We start from the raw sequence: 19,040 nt of genomic DNA, 5'->3' as shown, positions 1-19,040 counted from the left end.
AGAAATTGATAGAAAACTTTGCCAAAGTCTTCATCATAAACGACTGTCTACTGGTCTTCTATTAACTGAAGGCTTTGGAAAGTCTTCCATTAAGATTAAATCTCCGACATTTTATCTATAAAAATATGGCTTTCCACATGTCTGGCATGAAAGACAGTCTTTCAATTTCAATTCCAATGAAAAAGTATAGCTCAACATTCAAATACTTTAAATCGTGTGATATAGGTATATGGGGGTTATTCCCATTTGTGAATATACACTGAAATTTAAATATAGAATTCAAAATGTCCATGTTCCATGTATACAGAATTTAATATCAGAGACTTATAGGTATAAATATTGAAATGAGTCGATTTTCTTTGGAATATTCCCTCTCATCTCAAAGTGTTTTTTTAAGATTCATTATTTTGAGAATAATTTCTTTTATGATATCTTTGTAACAAAAAATATTTAGAAATATTTAAATTATAAATACTTTAAGAGAATAATAATATGATGGTGTTATAAACTAATTAAATAGTTACAATTATCTCTATAAATATATATATATATATATATATATATATATATATATATATATATATATATATATATATATATATATATATATATATATATATATATATATATATATATATATATATATATATATATATATATACTTTCTTTATAACGATATTAAGTGTTTCATTACATTATCTTTAAGATAAATACATACATACATATATATAATGGATATATATAAATAGGCATGGGTGGGGGGTCAATACACACAAACAAAGAAATGCAAAACTTAATACTACAGTTTTTATTGGATATTTGGGTGGAGATTAAGGGGGCTAAACGTTTTGGAAAACAATAAGATTCAATCAATGGCCTATATAAGGTAGGTCACAAAGTCAACTTATATGGGCCATTTTCAAAATAAAATTCTAGCTAACATTTGAAATTTAAGTGGAGATTCACTGCATTCACAAATTTATGTTGAGGGTAAAAAATTGATTAAACTAAAATTATATTTAATATAACTGACAATATGTTTTGTATACATAGGGTGATAGTCTCAATTAGGGCATAGCAATACATACATCTCTAATAATATTATATACTTTATGTTTCACCATAGTTCTTATCATCTATTTTGTAACACTATCACTACCCTCAATGATGGTGGTATTAAATATAGCCCGACACAGCCTAACAATGCCGTGAGAAAAACGTCCATAGCATTTGGGTTTATCCTTCCAGGCGATACAAACATAATAGAATGGCACACCGGCTAGGGTTATGGCCAAACCCACGAGTAAATTCATTGGCTGCGTAAAACTGGGCATTAGTACGAGGACAATGCAACATATGATGAAAATGATTGGCAAGGCTGTGTGGACTCGTATTGGACGGGGTATATCGGGTCTGAAAAGGTAGGAAAAATAAATATTATTAATAACAAGTAAAATAGTATCAGCCGTTTTTTTTGCGACAGATGTATACTCCAGCCTTGAGTTATGATTATTAAAACGTTGACCCTTTAGGTGGGGAGATTCCGGAGCAGTTGGCCAATTCGTATCTGACATAAGACTGATATAAATATTACAACGTGACGGATTTCGACTATTTCCTATACTTTATATGAGATATGTGCAAATTTTTGGAAAATGTGGAAATATGCGTGAGGTACCAAATATAGCGGATCGAAGTATTCAATTTTCATACTTCATCTAATCCAGATAAAAAATATTGATATGTGTAAAATTTGAAGGAAACATTTATATCCAATTTTATGAAACTTTTTTTCGCAAGTTATGTCAGATATAAGTATTTGTGGGAGAGGTACCAGAAGGGGTTGGCAGATGTATATAATCTTCACAACATATCTTGCGTTAGCAAAAATATGTGGATGTGTGAAATTTGAAGAGATTTGGATGATTATTTCGCTTTCTTTGAGCGTTTTGTTTTTCAAAATCTTGAACCCTATGAGTGGGAGGTACCAGAAGAAATAGTCCGAAATCAACCATTTTTATAACAGATCTTTTAGTTTATAGAAATATTGAGATGTGCTAAGTCTGAATGGCATCGGATGTTAATTTCGTGTTTTATGAGCTTCACAAATATTCAAAATTTTGACCAGAAGGAGTGGACCGATATATCCCATTTTCACACCAGAACTTTGGTAAATACAAATATTAAGATGTGTGTAATTTGAAGAGAACCGCATGCTTATTTCGAATTTTATAATAATTTTGGCTTTGGAAAAATTTGACCCTTTTGTGGGGAGGTCCGATTCTACCACCTTTATAACAGATCTTTTAGTTTATGGAAATATAGAGAAATATCGATTTTGTTATTCAAAACTTTGACCCTTTGTGGGGGAGGTACCAGGAGGAATGGTCCGATTTCTATCGTATTTATAACAGATCTTGTTTTGAAATATTGAGATGTGCCAAGTCTAAATTGAATCGGATATTAATTTCGAGTTTCATGAGCTTCACGATTATTTAAAATTTTGACCCTTTGTGGGGGAGGTGCCAAAAAGAGTGGACCGATATATTCCATCTTCACACCAGACCTTGAGTTAATAAAAATATTGTGATGTGTGAAATTTGAAGACAATAGGTCACTTACATCACATTTTATAAGAGTTATAATTATTCAAAATTTTGACCCTTTGTGGGGGAGGTATTGGATGGAGTGGACCGATATTGTTCATTTTCGCACCTGACATAGCACTGATGCAAATATTAGGATTTGTATAGTTGCAGCAAAATCAGATTATCCTCTCTCTTTCTGTGACGTAAATTATTTTCATTGAAAATGTTCATCACCGAACTCGATCTTAGTTTGACAATAATATTACGATGTTTCAAATTTAGATCAAATCGAGAGAGTTATCGTGCGCACCAGCCAGACAGATAGACAGACAGGCGGACGGATGGATGGACATAGCTAGATCGACTCCAAATTTAAGAAGACCCAGAGGACTTTCCAAAGAAAACGAAGAAGATCCAAGAAATTATTTTAATAAATGGTGTTTTCTAATTGATGACCAAAAAATACTTTTACAGGAATGCATAAGTATGCTCTTTAGTAACAAATCGTTTTAAAGAAGACTAGAATAACTTCTGAAAGAAAGTATTAAAATCCAGAAGCTCTTCACTTGGAAGACCTGAGAATCTTTTTATAGAATTCTAATATGTCTTCTTATAGAAGACCTCAGGATCTTTTTTATAGAATTCTAAAATGCCTTCTAATAAATTACAAGGAGAATTTCTTTCACACGACGAGGTCGATTCTATAGAAGACTGTGTGATCTGATGTAAGATCAATACATGCACGAATAGAGGACTGAACAGTTTTCTCATTGATGATCATATCACCAATTCGAATGCGTTTAAATGTAATGCAATTGTCTATATTTTATATTCCCATTAATGTTAACAACGACACCTTCAATTTTCTCCCAAAGCTGGGGGCCGACATGGGGCATCTTGTTTAATTAATTGCAAATTACTAATGGAATGCAAAACTGATATGGAATTAAGAAAACAACGAATGTATCTCATTCCCATATCTCCCTGTTCTTTGTAATTAAGATTTATCGTCTTTTCACTTTGGGTCCAATCAATAAAACATTTCCTTGTTGTGCTCGGCTTACCTCGTTTTCCGTAACCACAACATGCCAGCTATACTGGCGACCACAGATAACCACAACACCGAACTAAAGTAATTGATTAAGGCATAAACGTCGGCCGTCAGCAGCATCAGCAATGACATCAGACACTGGAAATTACAAAAATAACAACATGAGAAATATTTTTCATAAAAAAAATTTGTTATTCTTACCGAAAAAATCAATGAAGGTATGGGTGTCTGCTGTTTGATGTGAAATAGTTGAAAGAATTTTGGTAAGTGACCCTCTTGGGCACCGGTAGCAAACAGGCGTGCCGATGTAAACAATACTCCATTGACACCACCGAAAGTACTCAAGGCAACAAAAATCGGAACCATAAATGCCAAAGAACCAAACATCCGGTTGCCGAATGTTACCGCCACCGCTAGCGAGCTAAGCATTTCGGTTTTCGATACCACGGCGAAATAGGCCAGGTTTACGAGAACATAAATGCCCGTTACCAGGGGCATGGCAATCCAAATGGCTCGGGGGAGATTTCTGAAAGGAAGATAAGAAAGGGATTATGATTAAAGACTATTTAGTCAAGGACTATCAGTATATTTTAAATTTATTTTTTTTTTTTTTTTCAGGAATAATCTGAGACAATCTTGGGATTTTTAAAGGATTTTCTTTTTGATTGTTTTAAATAGGAGCATCAGAGCCTTAATTGCATACTTTTCACGGACTATTTGATATATAACCACGGATTTTTTTATTTTTTCCTTTTTCCAAGGACCAGAAAACTTGGATTTTTTAAAGAAGATCTTTTCCAAAGAGCCGCAAACATGGATTTTTTAAAGAAAATTGTTTCCATGGACCAACAAACGTGGATTTTTTAAAGAATATTTTCCAAGGACCAACAAACGTGGATTTTTTAAAGAATATTTTTCCAAGGACCAACAAACGTGGATTTTTTAAAGAATATTTTTTCCAAGCACCAACAAACGTGGATTTTTTAGAGAATATTTTTTCCAAGGACCAACAAACGTGGATTTTTTAAAGAATATTTTTTCCAAGGACCAACAAACGTGGATTTTTTAAAGAATATTTTTTCCAAGGACCAACAAACGTGGATTTTTTAAAGAATATTTTTTCCAAAGACCAACAAACGTGGATTTTTTAAAGAATATTTTTTCCAAAGACCAACAAACGTGGATTTTTTAAAGAATATTTTTCCAAGGACCAACAAACGTGGATTTTTTGAATAATATTTTTCCAAGGACCAACAAACGTAGATTTTTTAAACAATATTTTTTCCAAGGACCAACAAACGTGGATTTTTTAGAGAATATTTTTTCCAAGGACCAACAAACGTGGATTTTTTAAAGAATATTTTTTCCAAGGACCAACAAACGTGGATTTTTTAAAGAATATTTTTTCCAAGGACCAACAAACGTGGATTTTTTAAAATATATTTTTTCCAAGGACCAACAAACGTGGATTTTTTAAAATATATTTTTTCCAAGGACCAACAAACGTGGATATTTTTTGAGAATATTTTTTCCAAGGATCAACAAACGTGGATTTTTTAAAGAATATTTTTCCAAGGACCAACAAACGTGGATTTTTTAAAGAATATTTTTTCCAAGCACCAACAAACGTGGATTTTTTAGAGAATATTTTTTCCAAGGACCAACAAACGTGGATTTTTTAAAGAATATTTTTTCCAAGGACCAACAAACGTGGATTTTTTAAAGAATATTTTTTCCAAGGACCAACAAACGTGGATTTTTTAAAGAATATTTTTTCCAAGGACCAACAAACGTGGATTTTTTAAAGAATATTTTTTCCAAAGACCAACAAACGTGGATTTTTTAAAGAATATTTTTTCCAAAGACCAACAAACGTGGATTTTTTAAAGAATATTTTTCCAAGGACCAACAAACGTGGATTTTTTGAATAATATTTTTCCAAGGACCAACAAACGTAGATTTTTTAAACAATATTTTTTCCAAGGACCAAAGTTACGTGGATTTTTTAAAGAAGAATTTTTTCCAAGGACCAACAAACGTGGATTTTTTAAAGAATATTTTTTCCAAGGACCAACAAACGTGGATTTTTTAAGGAATATTTTTTCCAAGGACCAACAAACGTAGATTTTTTAAAGAATATTTTTTCCAAGGACCAAAAAACGTGGATTTTTTACAGAAGAATTTTTTCAAAGGACCAACGAACGTGGATTTTTTAAAGAATACTTTTTCCAAGGACCAACAAACGTGTATTTTTTAAAGAATATTTTTTCCAAGGACCAACAAACGTGGATTTTTTAAAGAATATTTTTTCCAAGGACCAACAAACGTGGATTTTTTAAAGAATATTTTTTCCAAGGACCAATAAACGTGGATTTTTTAAAGAATATTTTTTCCAAGGACCAACAAACGTGGATTTTTTAAAGAAGACTTTTTTCCAAGGATCAACAAACGTGGATTTTTTTAAAGAATATTTTTTCCAAGGATCAACAAACTTGGATTTTTTAAAGAATATTTTTTCCAAGGACCAACAAACGTGGATTTTTTAAAGAATATTTTTTCCAAGGACCAACAAACGTGGATTTTTTAAAGAATATTTTTTCCAAGGACCAACAAACGTGGATTTTTTTAAAGAATATTTTTTCCAAGGATCAACAAACTTGGATTTTTTAAAGAATATTTTTTCCAAGGACCAACAAACGTGGATTTTTTAAAGAATATTTTTTCCAAGGACCAACAAACGTGGATTTTTTAAAGAATATTTTTTCCAAGGACCAACAAACGTGGATTTTTTAAAGAATATTTTTTCCAAGGACCAACAAACGTGGATTTTTTAAAGAATATTTTTTCCAAGGACCAACAAACGTGGATTTTTTAAAGAATATTTTTTCCAAGGACCAACAAACGTGGATTTTTTAAAGAATATTTTTTCCAAGGACCAACAAACGTGGATTTTTTAAAGAATATTTTTTCCAAGGACCAACAAACGTGGATTTTTTAAAGAATATTTTTTCCAAGGACCAACAAACGTGGATTTTTTAAAGAATATTTTTTCCAAGGACCAACAAACGTGGATTTTTTAAAGAATATTTTTTCCAAGGACCAACAAACGTGGATTTTTTAAAGAATATTTTTTCCAAGGACCAACAAACGTGGATTTTTTAAAGAATATTTTTTCCAAGGACCAACAAACGTGGATTTTTTAAAGAATATTTTTTCCAAGGACCAACAAACGTGGATTTTTTAAAGAATATTTTTTCCAAGGACCAACAAACGTGGATTTTTTAAAGAATATTTTTTCCAAGGACCCACAAACGTGGATTTTTTAAAGAATATTTTTTCCAAGGACCAACAAACGTGGATTTTTTAAAGAATATTTTTTCCAAGGACCAACAAACGTGGATTTTTTAAAGAATATTTTTTCCAAGGACCAACAAACGTGGATTTTTTAAAGAATATTTTTTCCAAGGACCAACAAACGTGGATTTTTTAAAGATTATTTTTTCCAAGGACCAACAAACGTGGATTTTTTAAAGAATATTTTTTCTAAGGACCAACAAACGTGGATTTTTTAAAGATTATTTTTTCTAGGGACCAACAAACGTGGATTTTTTAAAGAATATTTTTTCCAAGGACCAACAAATGTGGATTTTTTAAAGAATATTTTTTCCAAGGACCAACAAACGTGGATTTTTTAAAGAATATTTTTTCCAAGGACCAACAAACGTGGATTTTTTAAAGAATATTTTTTCCAAGGACCAACAAACGTGGATATTTTAAAGAATATTTTTTCCAAGGACCAACAAACGTGGATTTTTAAAAGAATATTTTTTCCAAGTACCAACAAACGTGGATTTTTTTAAGAATATTTTTTCTAAGGACCAACAAAAATGGATTTTTTAAAGAAGACTTTTTTCCAAGGACCAAAAAATGTGGATTTTTTAAAGAATATTTTTTCCATGGACCAACAAAAGTGGATTTCTCAAAGAATATTTTTTCCAAGAATCAACTAACGTGTTTTTTTAAAGAATATTTTCTACAAGGTGTTGGTCCTGGATTTTTTAAAGAATATTTTTTCCAAGGACCAACAAACATCGATTTTTTAAAGAATATTTTTTCCCAGGACCGATTAACGGGGAATTTTAAAAGAATATTTTTTTACCAAGGACCAACAAACGTGGTTTTTTTAAAGAATATTTTTCCAAGGACCAACAAACGTGGGTTTTTTTAAGAATATTTTTTCCAAGGACCAACAAACGTGGATTTTTTTAAGGATATTTTTTCCAAGGACCAACAAACGTGGATTTTTTAAAGAATATTTTTTCCAAGGATCAACAAACGTGGATTTTTTAAAGAATATTTTTTTAAGAATATTATTTTCAAGGATCAACAAACGTGTTTTTTTTAAAGAATATTTTTTCCAAGGATCAACAAACGTGGATTTTTTAAAGAATATTTTTTCCAAGGATCAACAAACGTGGATTTTTTAAAGAATATTTTTTCCAAGGATCAAGAAACGTGGATTTTTTAAAGAATATTTTTTCCAAGGATCAACAAACGTGGATTTTTTAAAGAATATTTTTTCCAAGGATCAACAAACGTGGATTTTTTAAAGAATATTTTTTCCAAGGATCAACAAACGTGGATTTTTTAAAGAATATTTTTTCCAAGGATCAACAAACGTGGATTTTTTAAAGAATATTTTTTCCAAGGATCAACAAACGTGGATTTTTTAAAGAATATTTTTTCCAAGGATCAACAAACGTGGATTTTTTAAAGAATATTTTTTCCAAGGATCAACAAACGTGGATTTTTTAAAGAATATTTTTTCCAAGGATCAACAAACGTGGATTTTTTAAAGAATATTTTTTCCAAGGATCAACAAACGTGGATTTTTTAAAGAATATTTTTTTCAAGGACTAGAAAACATGGAGTTTTCAAAGAATATTTTTTCCAAGGATCAACAACCGTGGATTTTTTAAAGAATATTTTTTCCAGGGACCAACTAACGTGTTTTTTTCCAGAATATTTTCTCCAAAGACCAACAAAATTTTTTTTCTGCGGGAACCGTGATTCAGATATTTTTGGGTAGACAACGAAAATAGAGATTTCCCTTCTTCGGTGACTTATAGTGAAATTTGATGTAGAATATTTTTGCCTTTGACGCCATTCTTCTAAAATGATGCTTTGTAGGAGATTATTGCATAAACTTACACAAAGTAGGGCTTTGACCCTAAAATGAGTTTTCAATGCTTATGAATTCCTGTTGTTTAGGTAAGATTTAGACTTTTGATGTCGTCAAGGACCTATAGTAGAATTTTATGACAAATTATTTTGTAGAACATTTTGACTTGCTACGATCCCATTTAAAGGGAATTTTTAACCATATTTTGAAAAAAGTACCAAAAAGACCCATTTGTTGATCGAAGTAAGTCTTGTTTTTTTATCTGCAGACACTATGTACCTAAAATGCATGGATTTCAAGGAATCGTAATCCGAATATTTCCAAAAAGTGGGGGAAACTTGCCCCAGCTCTATTTTGGTTACTTTGCGATGTTAACTTTCAAAGCGCCAATATCGTGTCTTCTTCTTATTTTAGGTCTATTTTCATAATCTGCTGGATATTTCCCTGTAATAATTTTTGGTGTTGCCCAGTGTTATTGAAGGAACTATGCATTTTAACATGTGTAACATGTCCCTTGATTTAACGCATGTGCGTCAGAGACATCTTAAGCACATTCAACACTCTCTCACTCCATCTCTCTCGAACAAAAATAGCAACAAAGTAGAACATTTAACGAAGTTCATTCATTTACAAGGATATTCGATAACATTCATTAAATCAACAACTTGTTGAATGCTACCCATTTTTCATCCGCATCCTTGGATTCTCCTCCTCCTCCTCTTCATGCATCATTTAGAAATTGTACAACAAGGAATCCTTTGTGGTGCCAACGTCCTCGTTCTGCCAAGTGTCTGACTTGCAAGATTTTATGTTGAGTTTGATTTTTAGCTTAAGGAAACCACTTAAGCGAGACACCATACAAAGTCAACGAGCAGTGGAAACGAAGACAGAGAAACAAATAACATAAATGGGTCACATTAAGGATTTGTGAGGATAGAGAGAGAGATAGGAGGGGAAGTAGAAGGCAGCCACATGGGATGTAAAGCAGCAACAGGTCCTTACAAACTATTCAAGAATCACTAAAAAATATCATTTACTTTAGTTGCTGGGGAGGACGAATTTTGTTAAAGCTTTTAAAGATATTGGTTTAGACAACGGCCATAGGGGACGACAACATCATAGTAAATGACGTAAATGCCAAAGATTAAATGCTCCAAAGAAAAAGCAAAAGGGGAAGAGGAGAGGAGAGGGATGTGAATTCGAGCTAATCACTTACTTGTAAGGATCCTGCAGTTCTTCGGTAACAAAATTCAAATAGTTCCAGCCGCCAAAGGCAAACAGTCCCGAATAGAAGGCAAAGCCAATATTTTCAATACCATAATTGCCTTCCCACATATTTTCAAAGTTCTCCATTTGCCCCGTGGCCATTTGATAGACACCGGCCAGAATAATTAAGGCCAAAGCCAAGAGTTTGCCAGCCGTAAAGATATCTTGAACTTTCATTGCCCACTTCACCGACAGGCAATTGATGGCCGTGAGGAGACCTGGAAAGAGAGAGAGAGAAAGAAAAACAGAGTTCAAATAAACATGGATTTTTAAAATAGATTTTTCGAAGGACAACCAAGGATATAATAGTTCGTTCAAGTAGATTTTTTAAGGATAACCTGAGACATAGTCTAGGATTTTTGAAATCACATTTTGCAAGGACCCTCAAGGACATAATCGTGGATTTTTAAATAGTTTTTCCAAGACCCCTCAGAGACATAATCTTGGATATTTTTCAAGAACCTACAGAGAGATGGATTTAAAAAACAAAAAAATCAAGACCCTTCAGATACATAATCATGGATTTTTTTAAATATATTCTTTCAAGACCCATCAGACACGTAATCACAGATTTTCTAAATAGATTTCTTCAAGAACCTTCATAGACATAATCTTGGTTTTTTTTAAATAAATTTTTTCAAGGCCCGATCGATTTCAGAGATAAAACGCGTCTTGGATTTTTTAAAAAGATTTTTGAAGACCCTTCAGAGACATAACCGTGGACTTTTTAAATAGATTTTTTCAAGACCTTTCAGAGACATAATCGTGGATTTTTTAAATAGATTTTTTAGGACCCTATAGAGACATAACCGTGTTTTTTTTAAATAGATTTTTTTCAGAACCATTCAGAGATATACAGGCATGTCACAGAATGTAAAATCGTTCAAGAGTGAAAACGAAAACGGTTTTAGCTTCTCTAAAAAACGGAAAACGCAAAAATTTTGCGTTTTGATATCACTTTCAAAAAGCGGGGTGAAATTGAAATGTTCAGTGATTTTAACGTAAAAAATAAACAGAAGAAACATACATTTAACAGAAAATATTGTATTAACTAAATTCTCTTAGAATGAACATGTTTTTGGAATTTATTATACAAAAAATTTTTCCATGATGAAAAATAATAAAAAGGACTTGCGAGGAACTGGTGGTGGTGATATCAATTAATATGTTTTCAGTGAACACGAGAACAGTTTAATCAGAATTTGCGGATTGTATAAAAGTGTCGATGGAGTTGGTGGTGCAGTAAGCTTTGGGGATTTTGTAAGTGAATTAGACCTCAGTTGTTCTGAAAAAGAAAACTTTGATTCGTCATCATCTACACATATTCCAAGAACTCGAAAATCAAGTCAATTAGTTTTAAGTGAATCTGAAAACGAAGAGCTTAATTTTTCACCCTCAACTTCAAAGCAGACCACTTCGATTTTAAATAAAAAAGATAGACCAAGATCATGCATTCCAGCTGCTTTTAAAAATGTTTCTACATTGGCAATTGATCCAAGAACACCAACATTGGAAGAAAACCGTTCGCGAACACCTATTCAAAAACGACTTAGAAATAAAAGCTTATCGTGTTCTCCGCCATCTACACCAATAAGACAAGTGTCGGGCAGCCTAACAAAAGCAAAACCCACGCCTGCAGTAAAAAGACCCCGGGCAAGAACTCCATCAAAGCAAGATCTAAATGCGCTCTTAGTTGAGGAAAATTCTCATTTACAAAACAGTAAGGAAATGAAAAAACAAACTGAAAAGTTGGACAGACTTTGTAACATCCTGGAAAAAAGTATGTGGAAGAGCAGTTACATAATATTGAAATGCAAAAGAGAATGCGTGAACGGAACGAAATGAAACTCAAAATAGTTGAACTTGAAACTCTTAAATATGCTGTAGAACAGGAAAAAGCAAATACGACTCGTTCTTAACTTTACATTATTTTACACAATGGACTAAAAATGGTGGATCCTTACTCTGCATTTGAGTGAGATAAAGGATCCGATGCGTTCCTCAATGTCCGGCGACGAATTTTTTCAGTAGACCGCTGATTTATTCATTACATCATCATTTACAGCAAGTATTGAAGCCCCTGGCATTTTTACTTTTGGTGTTTACATTATAAAAAACAATTCAAACTCCTTTTTTAATTGTCAATAATTTGTTTACGATTTTTTTTTTCATGGAGTTACCATATTTTTATTTCAAAAATGTGAAATGATTTTTTTTCCGGATTAGTCAAAACGTTCGAGTGCTGAAGAAGCAAAAGCAAATCGTAACGATTTGGATAAGGTGAAATAAATCGATTTCGTAAAACTTCTGTGACATGCCTGATAATCGTGGATTTTTTAAATTGGTTTATTCAAGACCCTTCAGAGACATAATTGTGAATATTTTGAACAGATTTTTTCAGGACCCTTCAGAAACATAATCGTGGATTTTTAAATAGATTTTTTCAAGACCTTTCAGAGACATAATCGTGGACGTTTTAAATAGATTTTTTAGGACCCTGTAGAGATATAATCGTATTTTTTTAATAGATTTTTCAAGACTCTTCAGATACATAATCTTGATATTTTAAATAGATTTTAGCAAGGATCATCAAAAACATATTTTTTAAATAAAACGTTTTGAGGTACATATTCATGGATTTTTATACCCTCAGCCATATGGCTATAGATACGGTCACTTGATACGGCCAAACCGTACCTCATAGAAATAATGGTTTTCGACCCTACGTCTCTTTGAACCAAATCCGTTTCAGGACTTTTGGAGTCGATCTATCGATGTTCGTCCGTCTGGTTGTCTGATGCGCACGATCTCGAAGGGAGTATCTGATTTGGTTCAGACTTTGTACATCGTAATATTATTGTCAAACTAAGATCGAGTTCAGATATGGGCAATGTCGGTCCACTCCTTCTGGTACCTTACCCACAAAATGTCAACACTTTTTAAAAGAAAATAATTTACTGCATAGAGCGAGAAAGGATAATACGATTTTGCTCAAACTTTGAAAATCCTAATATTTGCATCAGTGCTAGGCCAAGTGCGGAAATGGACAATATCGGTCCACTCCATCAAGTACCTCTCTCAAAAAGGGCCAACATTTTGAATAATCAAAATCTTATAAAATGTGAAGTAAGGGTACGTTTGGCTTCAAGTTACATACATCACAATATTTTTATTAACCCAAGGTCTGGTGTGAAGATGGAATATATCGGAACACTCCTTCTGGTACCTCCCACACAAAGGGTCAAATTTTTGAATAATCATGAAGCTCATAAAACACGAAATTAGCATCCGATTCCATTCACACTTGGTACATCTCAATATTTCCATCAACACAAGATCTTTTAGAAAGATGGTAGAGATCGGACCATTTCTTCTAGTACCTCACCCACAAAGAGTCAAAGTTTTGAATAACAAAACGATTATAAAATACGAAATAAGCATCCGATTCTCTTTAAACGACACACATTGCATTTTTTTATGAACCCAAGGTCTAGTATGCAGATGGGATATTTCGGTCCACTCCTTCTGGCATCTCACCCACAAAGGGTCAACATTTTGAGTATCCATGAAGTTCATAAAATGCGACATTAATATGCGATTCCATTCAGACTTGGTACATCTCAATATTTCAATTAACACAAGGTCTGTTATAAAGATGGTAGAGATCGGACCATTGTTTCTGGTACCTCCCACACATAGGGTTCAAGATTTTGAAAAGCAAACTAAGAAAGCGAAATAAGCCTCCAACTCTCTTCAAATTTCACGCAACCAAATATTTTTGCTAACGCAGGATCTGTTGTGAAGATGATATATATCTGCGAACCCCTTCTTGTACCTAACCCACAAAGGGTCACAATTTTCAATACTTTACTGTCATATTTTCCAATTCGATTTCGAGGTCTCTGTTGGTATCTAATGTGGGATTTGGAGATGGTTGGGTGAAGGAAAAAGGCTTAAATCATGAAATTTGATATTGGTGTCGCTGTTGGCGTCTGTGGTTAAGATGTGGAGATGGTTTTGGAAATGTGTACTATAATTATACGAAAAGTACTAGATGTTAATAAATTCGGTATTGGGCGAAGGGATGGGGCTGGAATCCCAAAATTCGATATTGAGTTCTCTGTTGGTATCTGGAATTGAGATATGGATGTGGTGTTGTAACTGTGTACTATAGTTTTTCGAAGAGTACTAAATTGGGTATTGGGGGAAGGAATAGAATTTAAAACCTGAGACTTGATGTAGATGTCGCTTTTTGTGTCTGTGGGTAGGATATGGAGTTGGAAAAGTGTCCTATATTTGTACGAAAAGTAATTTGGTATTGGTTGAAGGGATAGAGATAAAATTCCGAAAGTTGCTATTTAGATTACTAATGGTGTGTACGTTTGAGATTAGGCGGTGGTTTTAGAAAAGTGTAATATAATGGTACGAAAAGTACTAAATTTGGTTTTGGGTGAATGAATAATGATGGAATCCTAAAATTCGATATTTAGATCTCTGTTGATATCTAAAATTGAGATATGGAGATGGTTTCGGAAATGTGTGCTAAAATTGCACGAAAAGTACTAAATGTTGCTAAATTCGGTATTGGGTTAAAGAATAGAGTATAAATCCTGAAATTTGATATAGATTTAGCTATTAGTGTCTGTGGTTAAGATATGTCGGTGGTCTTCAAAATGTGTACTATAGTGGTTCGAAAAGTACTAAATTGGGTATTGGGTGAAGAGGTAGAGCTGAAATCCTCAAATTCAATATTTAGGTCTCTTTTGGTATCTCAAATTGAGATATGGAGGTGGTTTTGGAAATGTGTATTATAATTGTACAAAAAGTACTAAATTTGGTATTGGGTGAAGGGAGAAAGCTGGAACCGTGAAAATTTATATTACTATAACTGTTAATGTCTAGCATTGAGATATGGAACTGTTTTGCAAATGAGCACTAAAATTATACGAAAAGTAGTAATTGGTTCAAAATTTGATATTGAGTGAGTGTATAAAGCTGGGATCCCGAAATTTGATATTGAGGTCTCTGTTAGTATCTGGTGGTGGTTTTGCAAATGAACAACAGTCATTGGGTTTAAAAAAAGTGTCATTTTCTTTTCTTCATAGTACTTACACAAACAGACAGCACCCAAAAGTTTCACGGCATTATCGGGCGGTTCACAATCTTCGAAAAACGGCTTGGCTGCATACTGGGCAAATGTCAATGCGACAATTGTCTAAAACGAAAAAAAAACAGAAGAGAGACACGTACTTTAATTAAATATTGTTAGCAAAATAATTCAATTCACATTTGTCTTAATAGCGCCAGCCAGCATAGTTGGTCGCAATGAAACTATGATGGCAACAACAACGAAAACAAAAAAAAAAAAAACAATATTAAGAAAGGCTTGCAATGTCCCAGCAAACAATTTGGGGGGAAAAATACAATTAATAAAACAATTATTATGAACTACGTTAACAGAAGAACTATCTTCATTCTAAAGAAGGCACTCGGTGGTATTCTGTCCGTAGGAGCTATAGTTTTTCCGATCGAGTAAGACGTAACGTGTTCTATAAATAGAATATTCTACATTTCAAGATGTTCAACAGATTCTTTACTGTTATAAGACTTTTTAAGGGTCTTCCAGAGATAGAAGGCCTGCAAAAGATTTTGTAAACACAGAAGACCATTAAAGGTCTTCTAGATTTAGAAAGCCACTGCAGATCTTTTATAGTAAATATAGTACCCCTAGGTCTTCTATTGCAAATAGAAAATCTCAAGGCTTTCAAGTCCTGGTGCTGGATTTTTGTTCTAAGAAAATTTGAAATGAGCAATATTTTTTTTATACAGGCTGATATAAAAAAACTGCAACAAAGTCAAATGCCATAATTTTTACATTTTCTTTATATTTTATTGAGTGAAAGCAAAAAAAATTCAGGAATAGCATCACATTTTAGAATAAGTTTAGATTTGTTCGAATTGGTCACATTTGGCACGAATTAAGACCTTCAAACGGCCAATGAAACCGTCACACGCTGCCCGAATGTTGCTCTGCGGTGTTTTGGCCCATTCCCGGCGAAGCTCTTGCTTAGTGCCAACCTTGCTTTCCAAAATACTCCAGACACAGTAGTCCAACGGATTGGAATCCGGAGATTTTGGTGGGCATTGTGCGCTGGAAATGAGTAGAGGTACCTCATTTTGTAACCATTCTTAAGTGGCACGTGCTGAGTGCGATGGTGCTGAGTCATGTTGGAATGTCCAAGGTCCAATGTCTGCGGCCAAAATGTTTGCGTACCCAAGGCTTTAATACACAATCCAGAATACTTTCACAATAATATTCGGCATTTATTCTGCCTTAACCTTGCTTTCCAAAATAACCTTGTTTTCCAAAATACTCCAGACACATAGTCCAACGGATTGGTATCCGGAGATTTTGGTGGGCATTGTGCGCCGGCGATGAATGAAGCGAGGAACCTAATTTTGTAACTATTCTTGGATGGCGCGTGCTGAGTGCAATGGTGCTGAGTCCTGTTGCAATGTCCAAAGTCTGCGGCCAAAATGTTTGCGTGCTCAAGGCTTTAATACACCCTCCAGAATATTTTCGCGATAATATTCGCCATTTATTCTGATGACACGGTCGATTAATACGAGCAGAGAGCGACCATCGGCTGTTATGGCGGCCCACTCCATCACCATAGCCGGCGCATGAGTTCTGGTGATCAACTGAAGGTGCACATTTTCAGCTGACCCCTTTGGCAAGTAAACACGATCATTTTGTTTGTTTACAAACTGCTCTGCTGGACAACGAATGTTTTCTCATCGGAGAAAACCAAATTCGGCAGTTCACCACTTTCGGCCAAGCGAAGCAACTCTTTAGCTCTTTTAAGTCTATTTCTTTCCGTTGAGGTGTAAGTTTTTGCACTTTTTGGAATTTCAATGGCTTTACCCCGAGCTCATTTTTCAATATTTGCCGAATGGAATATTGCGATATGTTCAGCTCACAAGTCAATTTTCGCCCACTGCGACGCGGGTTTCGATCAAGTCGCTTCTGTACTTTTCGAACCATTTCTGCTGATATTGCTGTTTTCTTCCGTTCACATCCCTGACGTCGGGCTACACTACCAGTATCACATTAACGGGCTATGGTACGAGACACAAAAGTTTTATTCACATTTAAGTGCTGGAGTGCCCTAACGATAGCCACTTGTGGTTTTCCAACCAAATATAAAGAAATCACACTATCACGCTTGATTTCCATGCTTTTGTACGCTTGTAAACAATATAATGAGCTGTCACTGGAATAATTTTAACGGCTGTCGGACGAGTGGCTTAGAAATGACAGCAGTCTGAAGTTGGTTGCAGTTTTTTCATCTCACCCTGTATAGTACCTCTAGGTCTTCTATAGCAAATAGAAGGTCTTCATTTCACATTTCAGGTAAGGCAAATCTTTCAAAATTGTATTTTCTAATCTAAAAAAAACATTCTGCTGGGAGTTTCTACTTTTGCTTTCAAGACATTCGTTCGCCTATTTTTTTAATAAATAACGAAGGTTGTCATCCGTTCGTTTTCTTTTTTTCATTTGTAAATTGGAAAACAACAAACATTACAACCTTTTTCAAGAACAACAACTTTATTCAATTTATTCCACGCCGACAAGCAACAGATGTCGCATTTCTAACAACAAACGTGTATGTATGTGTGTAGATGTGTGTGTCACTTGTTTTCCAAATGATCGATAGTTTTCCCATTAATTTACCTGGGTGGTAGGTCTAATAATGAGCAATGCAATCCATAAACGTAAAAATCCAACCAAAGGACCAAATGCCACCAGCAGATAGGCATAATCGCCACCAGACCGGGTTATACTTGTACCCAACTCGGCATAGCATAGGGCGCCAATGGTCGAAAGAATGCCGCAGGCTGACCAGATGAGCAGGGAACTTCCAACAGATCTATAGGGAGAGAGGGGAATGGAAAAAGATAAGAAAACATAAATTTTAGGGGAATTTTTTAAGAATAATTTTTAAAGGACTTAAAACGTGGATTTTTAAAGAATATTTTTCCAAGGACCAACAGAAACGTGGATTTTTTAAAGAAAATTTTTTTCAAGGACCAACAAACGTGGATTTTTTAAAGAATATTTTTTCCAAGGTCCAAAAACACGGATTTTTAAAGATTAGTTTTTCCAAAGACCAACAAACGTGTATTTTTTAAAGAAATTTATTTTCCAAGGACCAACAAACGTGGATTTTTTAAAGAATATTTATTCCAAGGACCAACAACCGTAGATTTTAAAAAAAATATTTTTTCAAGGACCAACAAACTTGGATTTTTCAAAAGAATATATTTTCTAAACAACAACAAACGTGGATTTTTTAAAAATTATTTTTTTCAAACAACAACAAACGTGGATTTTTCAAAAGAATATTTTTTTCCCAGACAACAACAAACGTAGATTTTTTAAAAAATATTTTTTCCAAACAACAACAAACGTGGATTTTTTAAAAAATATTTTTTCCAAACAACAACAAACGTGGATTTTTTAAAAAATATTTTTTTCCAAACAACAACAAACGTGGATTTTTTAAAAAATATTTTTTCCAAACAACAACAAACGTGGATTTTTTAAAAAATATTTTTCCCAAACAACAACAAACGTGGATTTTTTAAAAAATATTTTTTCCAAACAACAACAAACGTGGATTTTTTAAAAAATATTTTTCCCAGACAACAACAAACGTAGATTTTTTAAAAAATATTTTTTCCAAACAACAACAAACGTGGATTTTTTAAAAAATATTTTTTCCAAACAACAACAAACGTGGATTTTTTAAAAAATATTTTTTTTCCAAACAACAACAAACGTGGATTTTTTAAAAAATATTTTTTCCAAACAACAACAAACGTGGATTTTTTAAAAACTATTTTTTCCAAACAACAACAAACGTGGATTTTTTAAAAAATATTTTTTCCA

At 33.3% G+C, this 19,040-nt stretch overlaps 1 protein-coding gene across 1 annotated transcript in view; it reads right to left on the bottom strand.

Moving 5' to 3' along the window:
• Positions 1–643: 643 nt before the first annotated feature.
• Positions 644–19,040, bottom strand: part of LOC101888285 (large neutral amino acids transporter small subunit 1) — a 34,609-nt gene continuing 16,212 nt past the window's right edge. The window contains exons 3-8 of the mRNA XM_011297249.3: positions 17,823–18,018; positions 15,200–15,302; positions 10,038–10,305; positions 3,841–4,165; positions 3,653–3,777; positions 644–1,413 (exon numbers count right to left, since the gene is read on the bottom strand). Of these exons, the coding sequence (XP_011295551.1) occupies positions 1,137–1,413; positions 3,653–3,777; positions 3,841–4,165; positions 10,038–10,305; positions 15,200–15,302; positions 17,823–18,018 (1,294 nt within the window). The 3' untranslated portion in view covers positions 644–1,136. The remainder of the gene's footprint in view (positions 1,414–3,652; positions 3,778–3,840; positions 4,166–10,037; positions 10,306–15,199; positions 15,303–17,822; positions 18,019–19,040) is intronic.

The sequence above is a fragment of the Musca domestica genome, unplaced genomic scaffold (genome assembly GCF_030504385.1).
Source record: "Musca domestica strain aabys unplaced genomic scaffold, Musca_domestica.polishedcontigs.V.1.1 3, whole genome shotgun sequence".
In the NCBI taxonomy this organism is placed as follows: Eukaryota; Metazoa; Arthropoda; class Insecta; order Diptera; family Muscidae; genus Musca; species Musca domestica.
The sequence above is the reverse complement of the archived record's forward strand: the minus strand, read 5'-3'. Positions and strand labels throughout refer to the sequence as shown.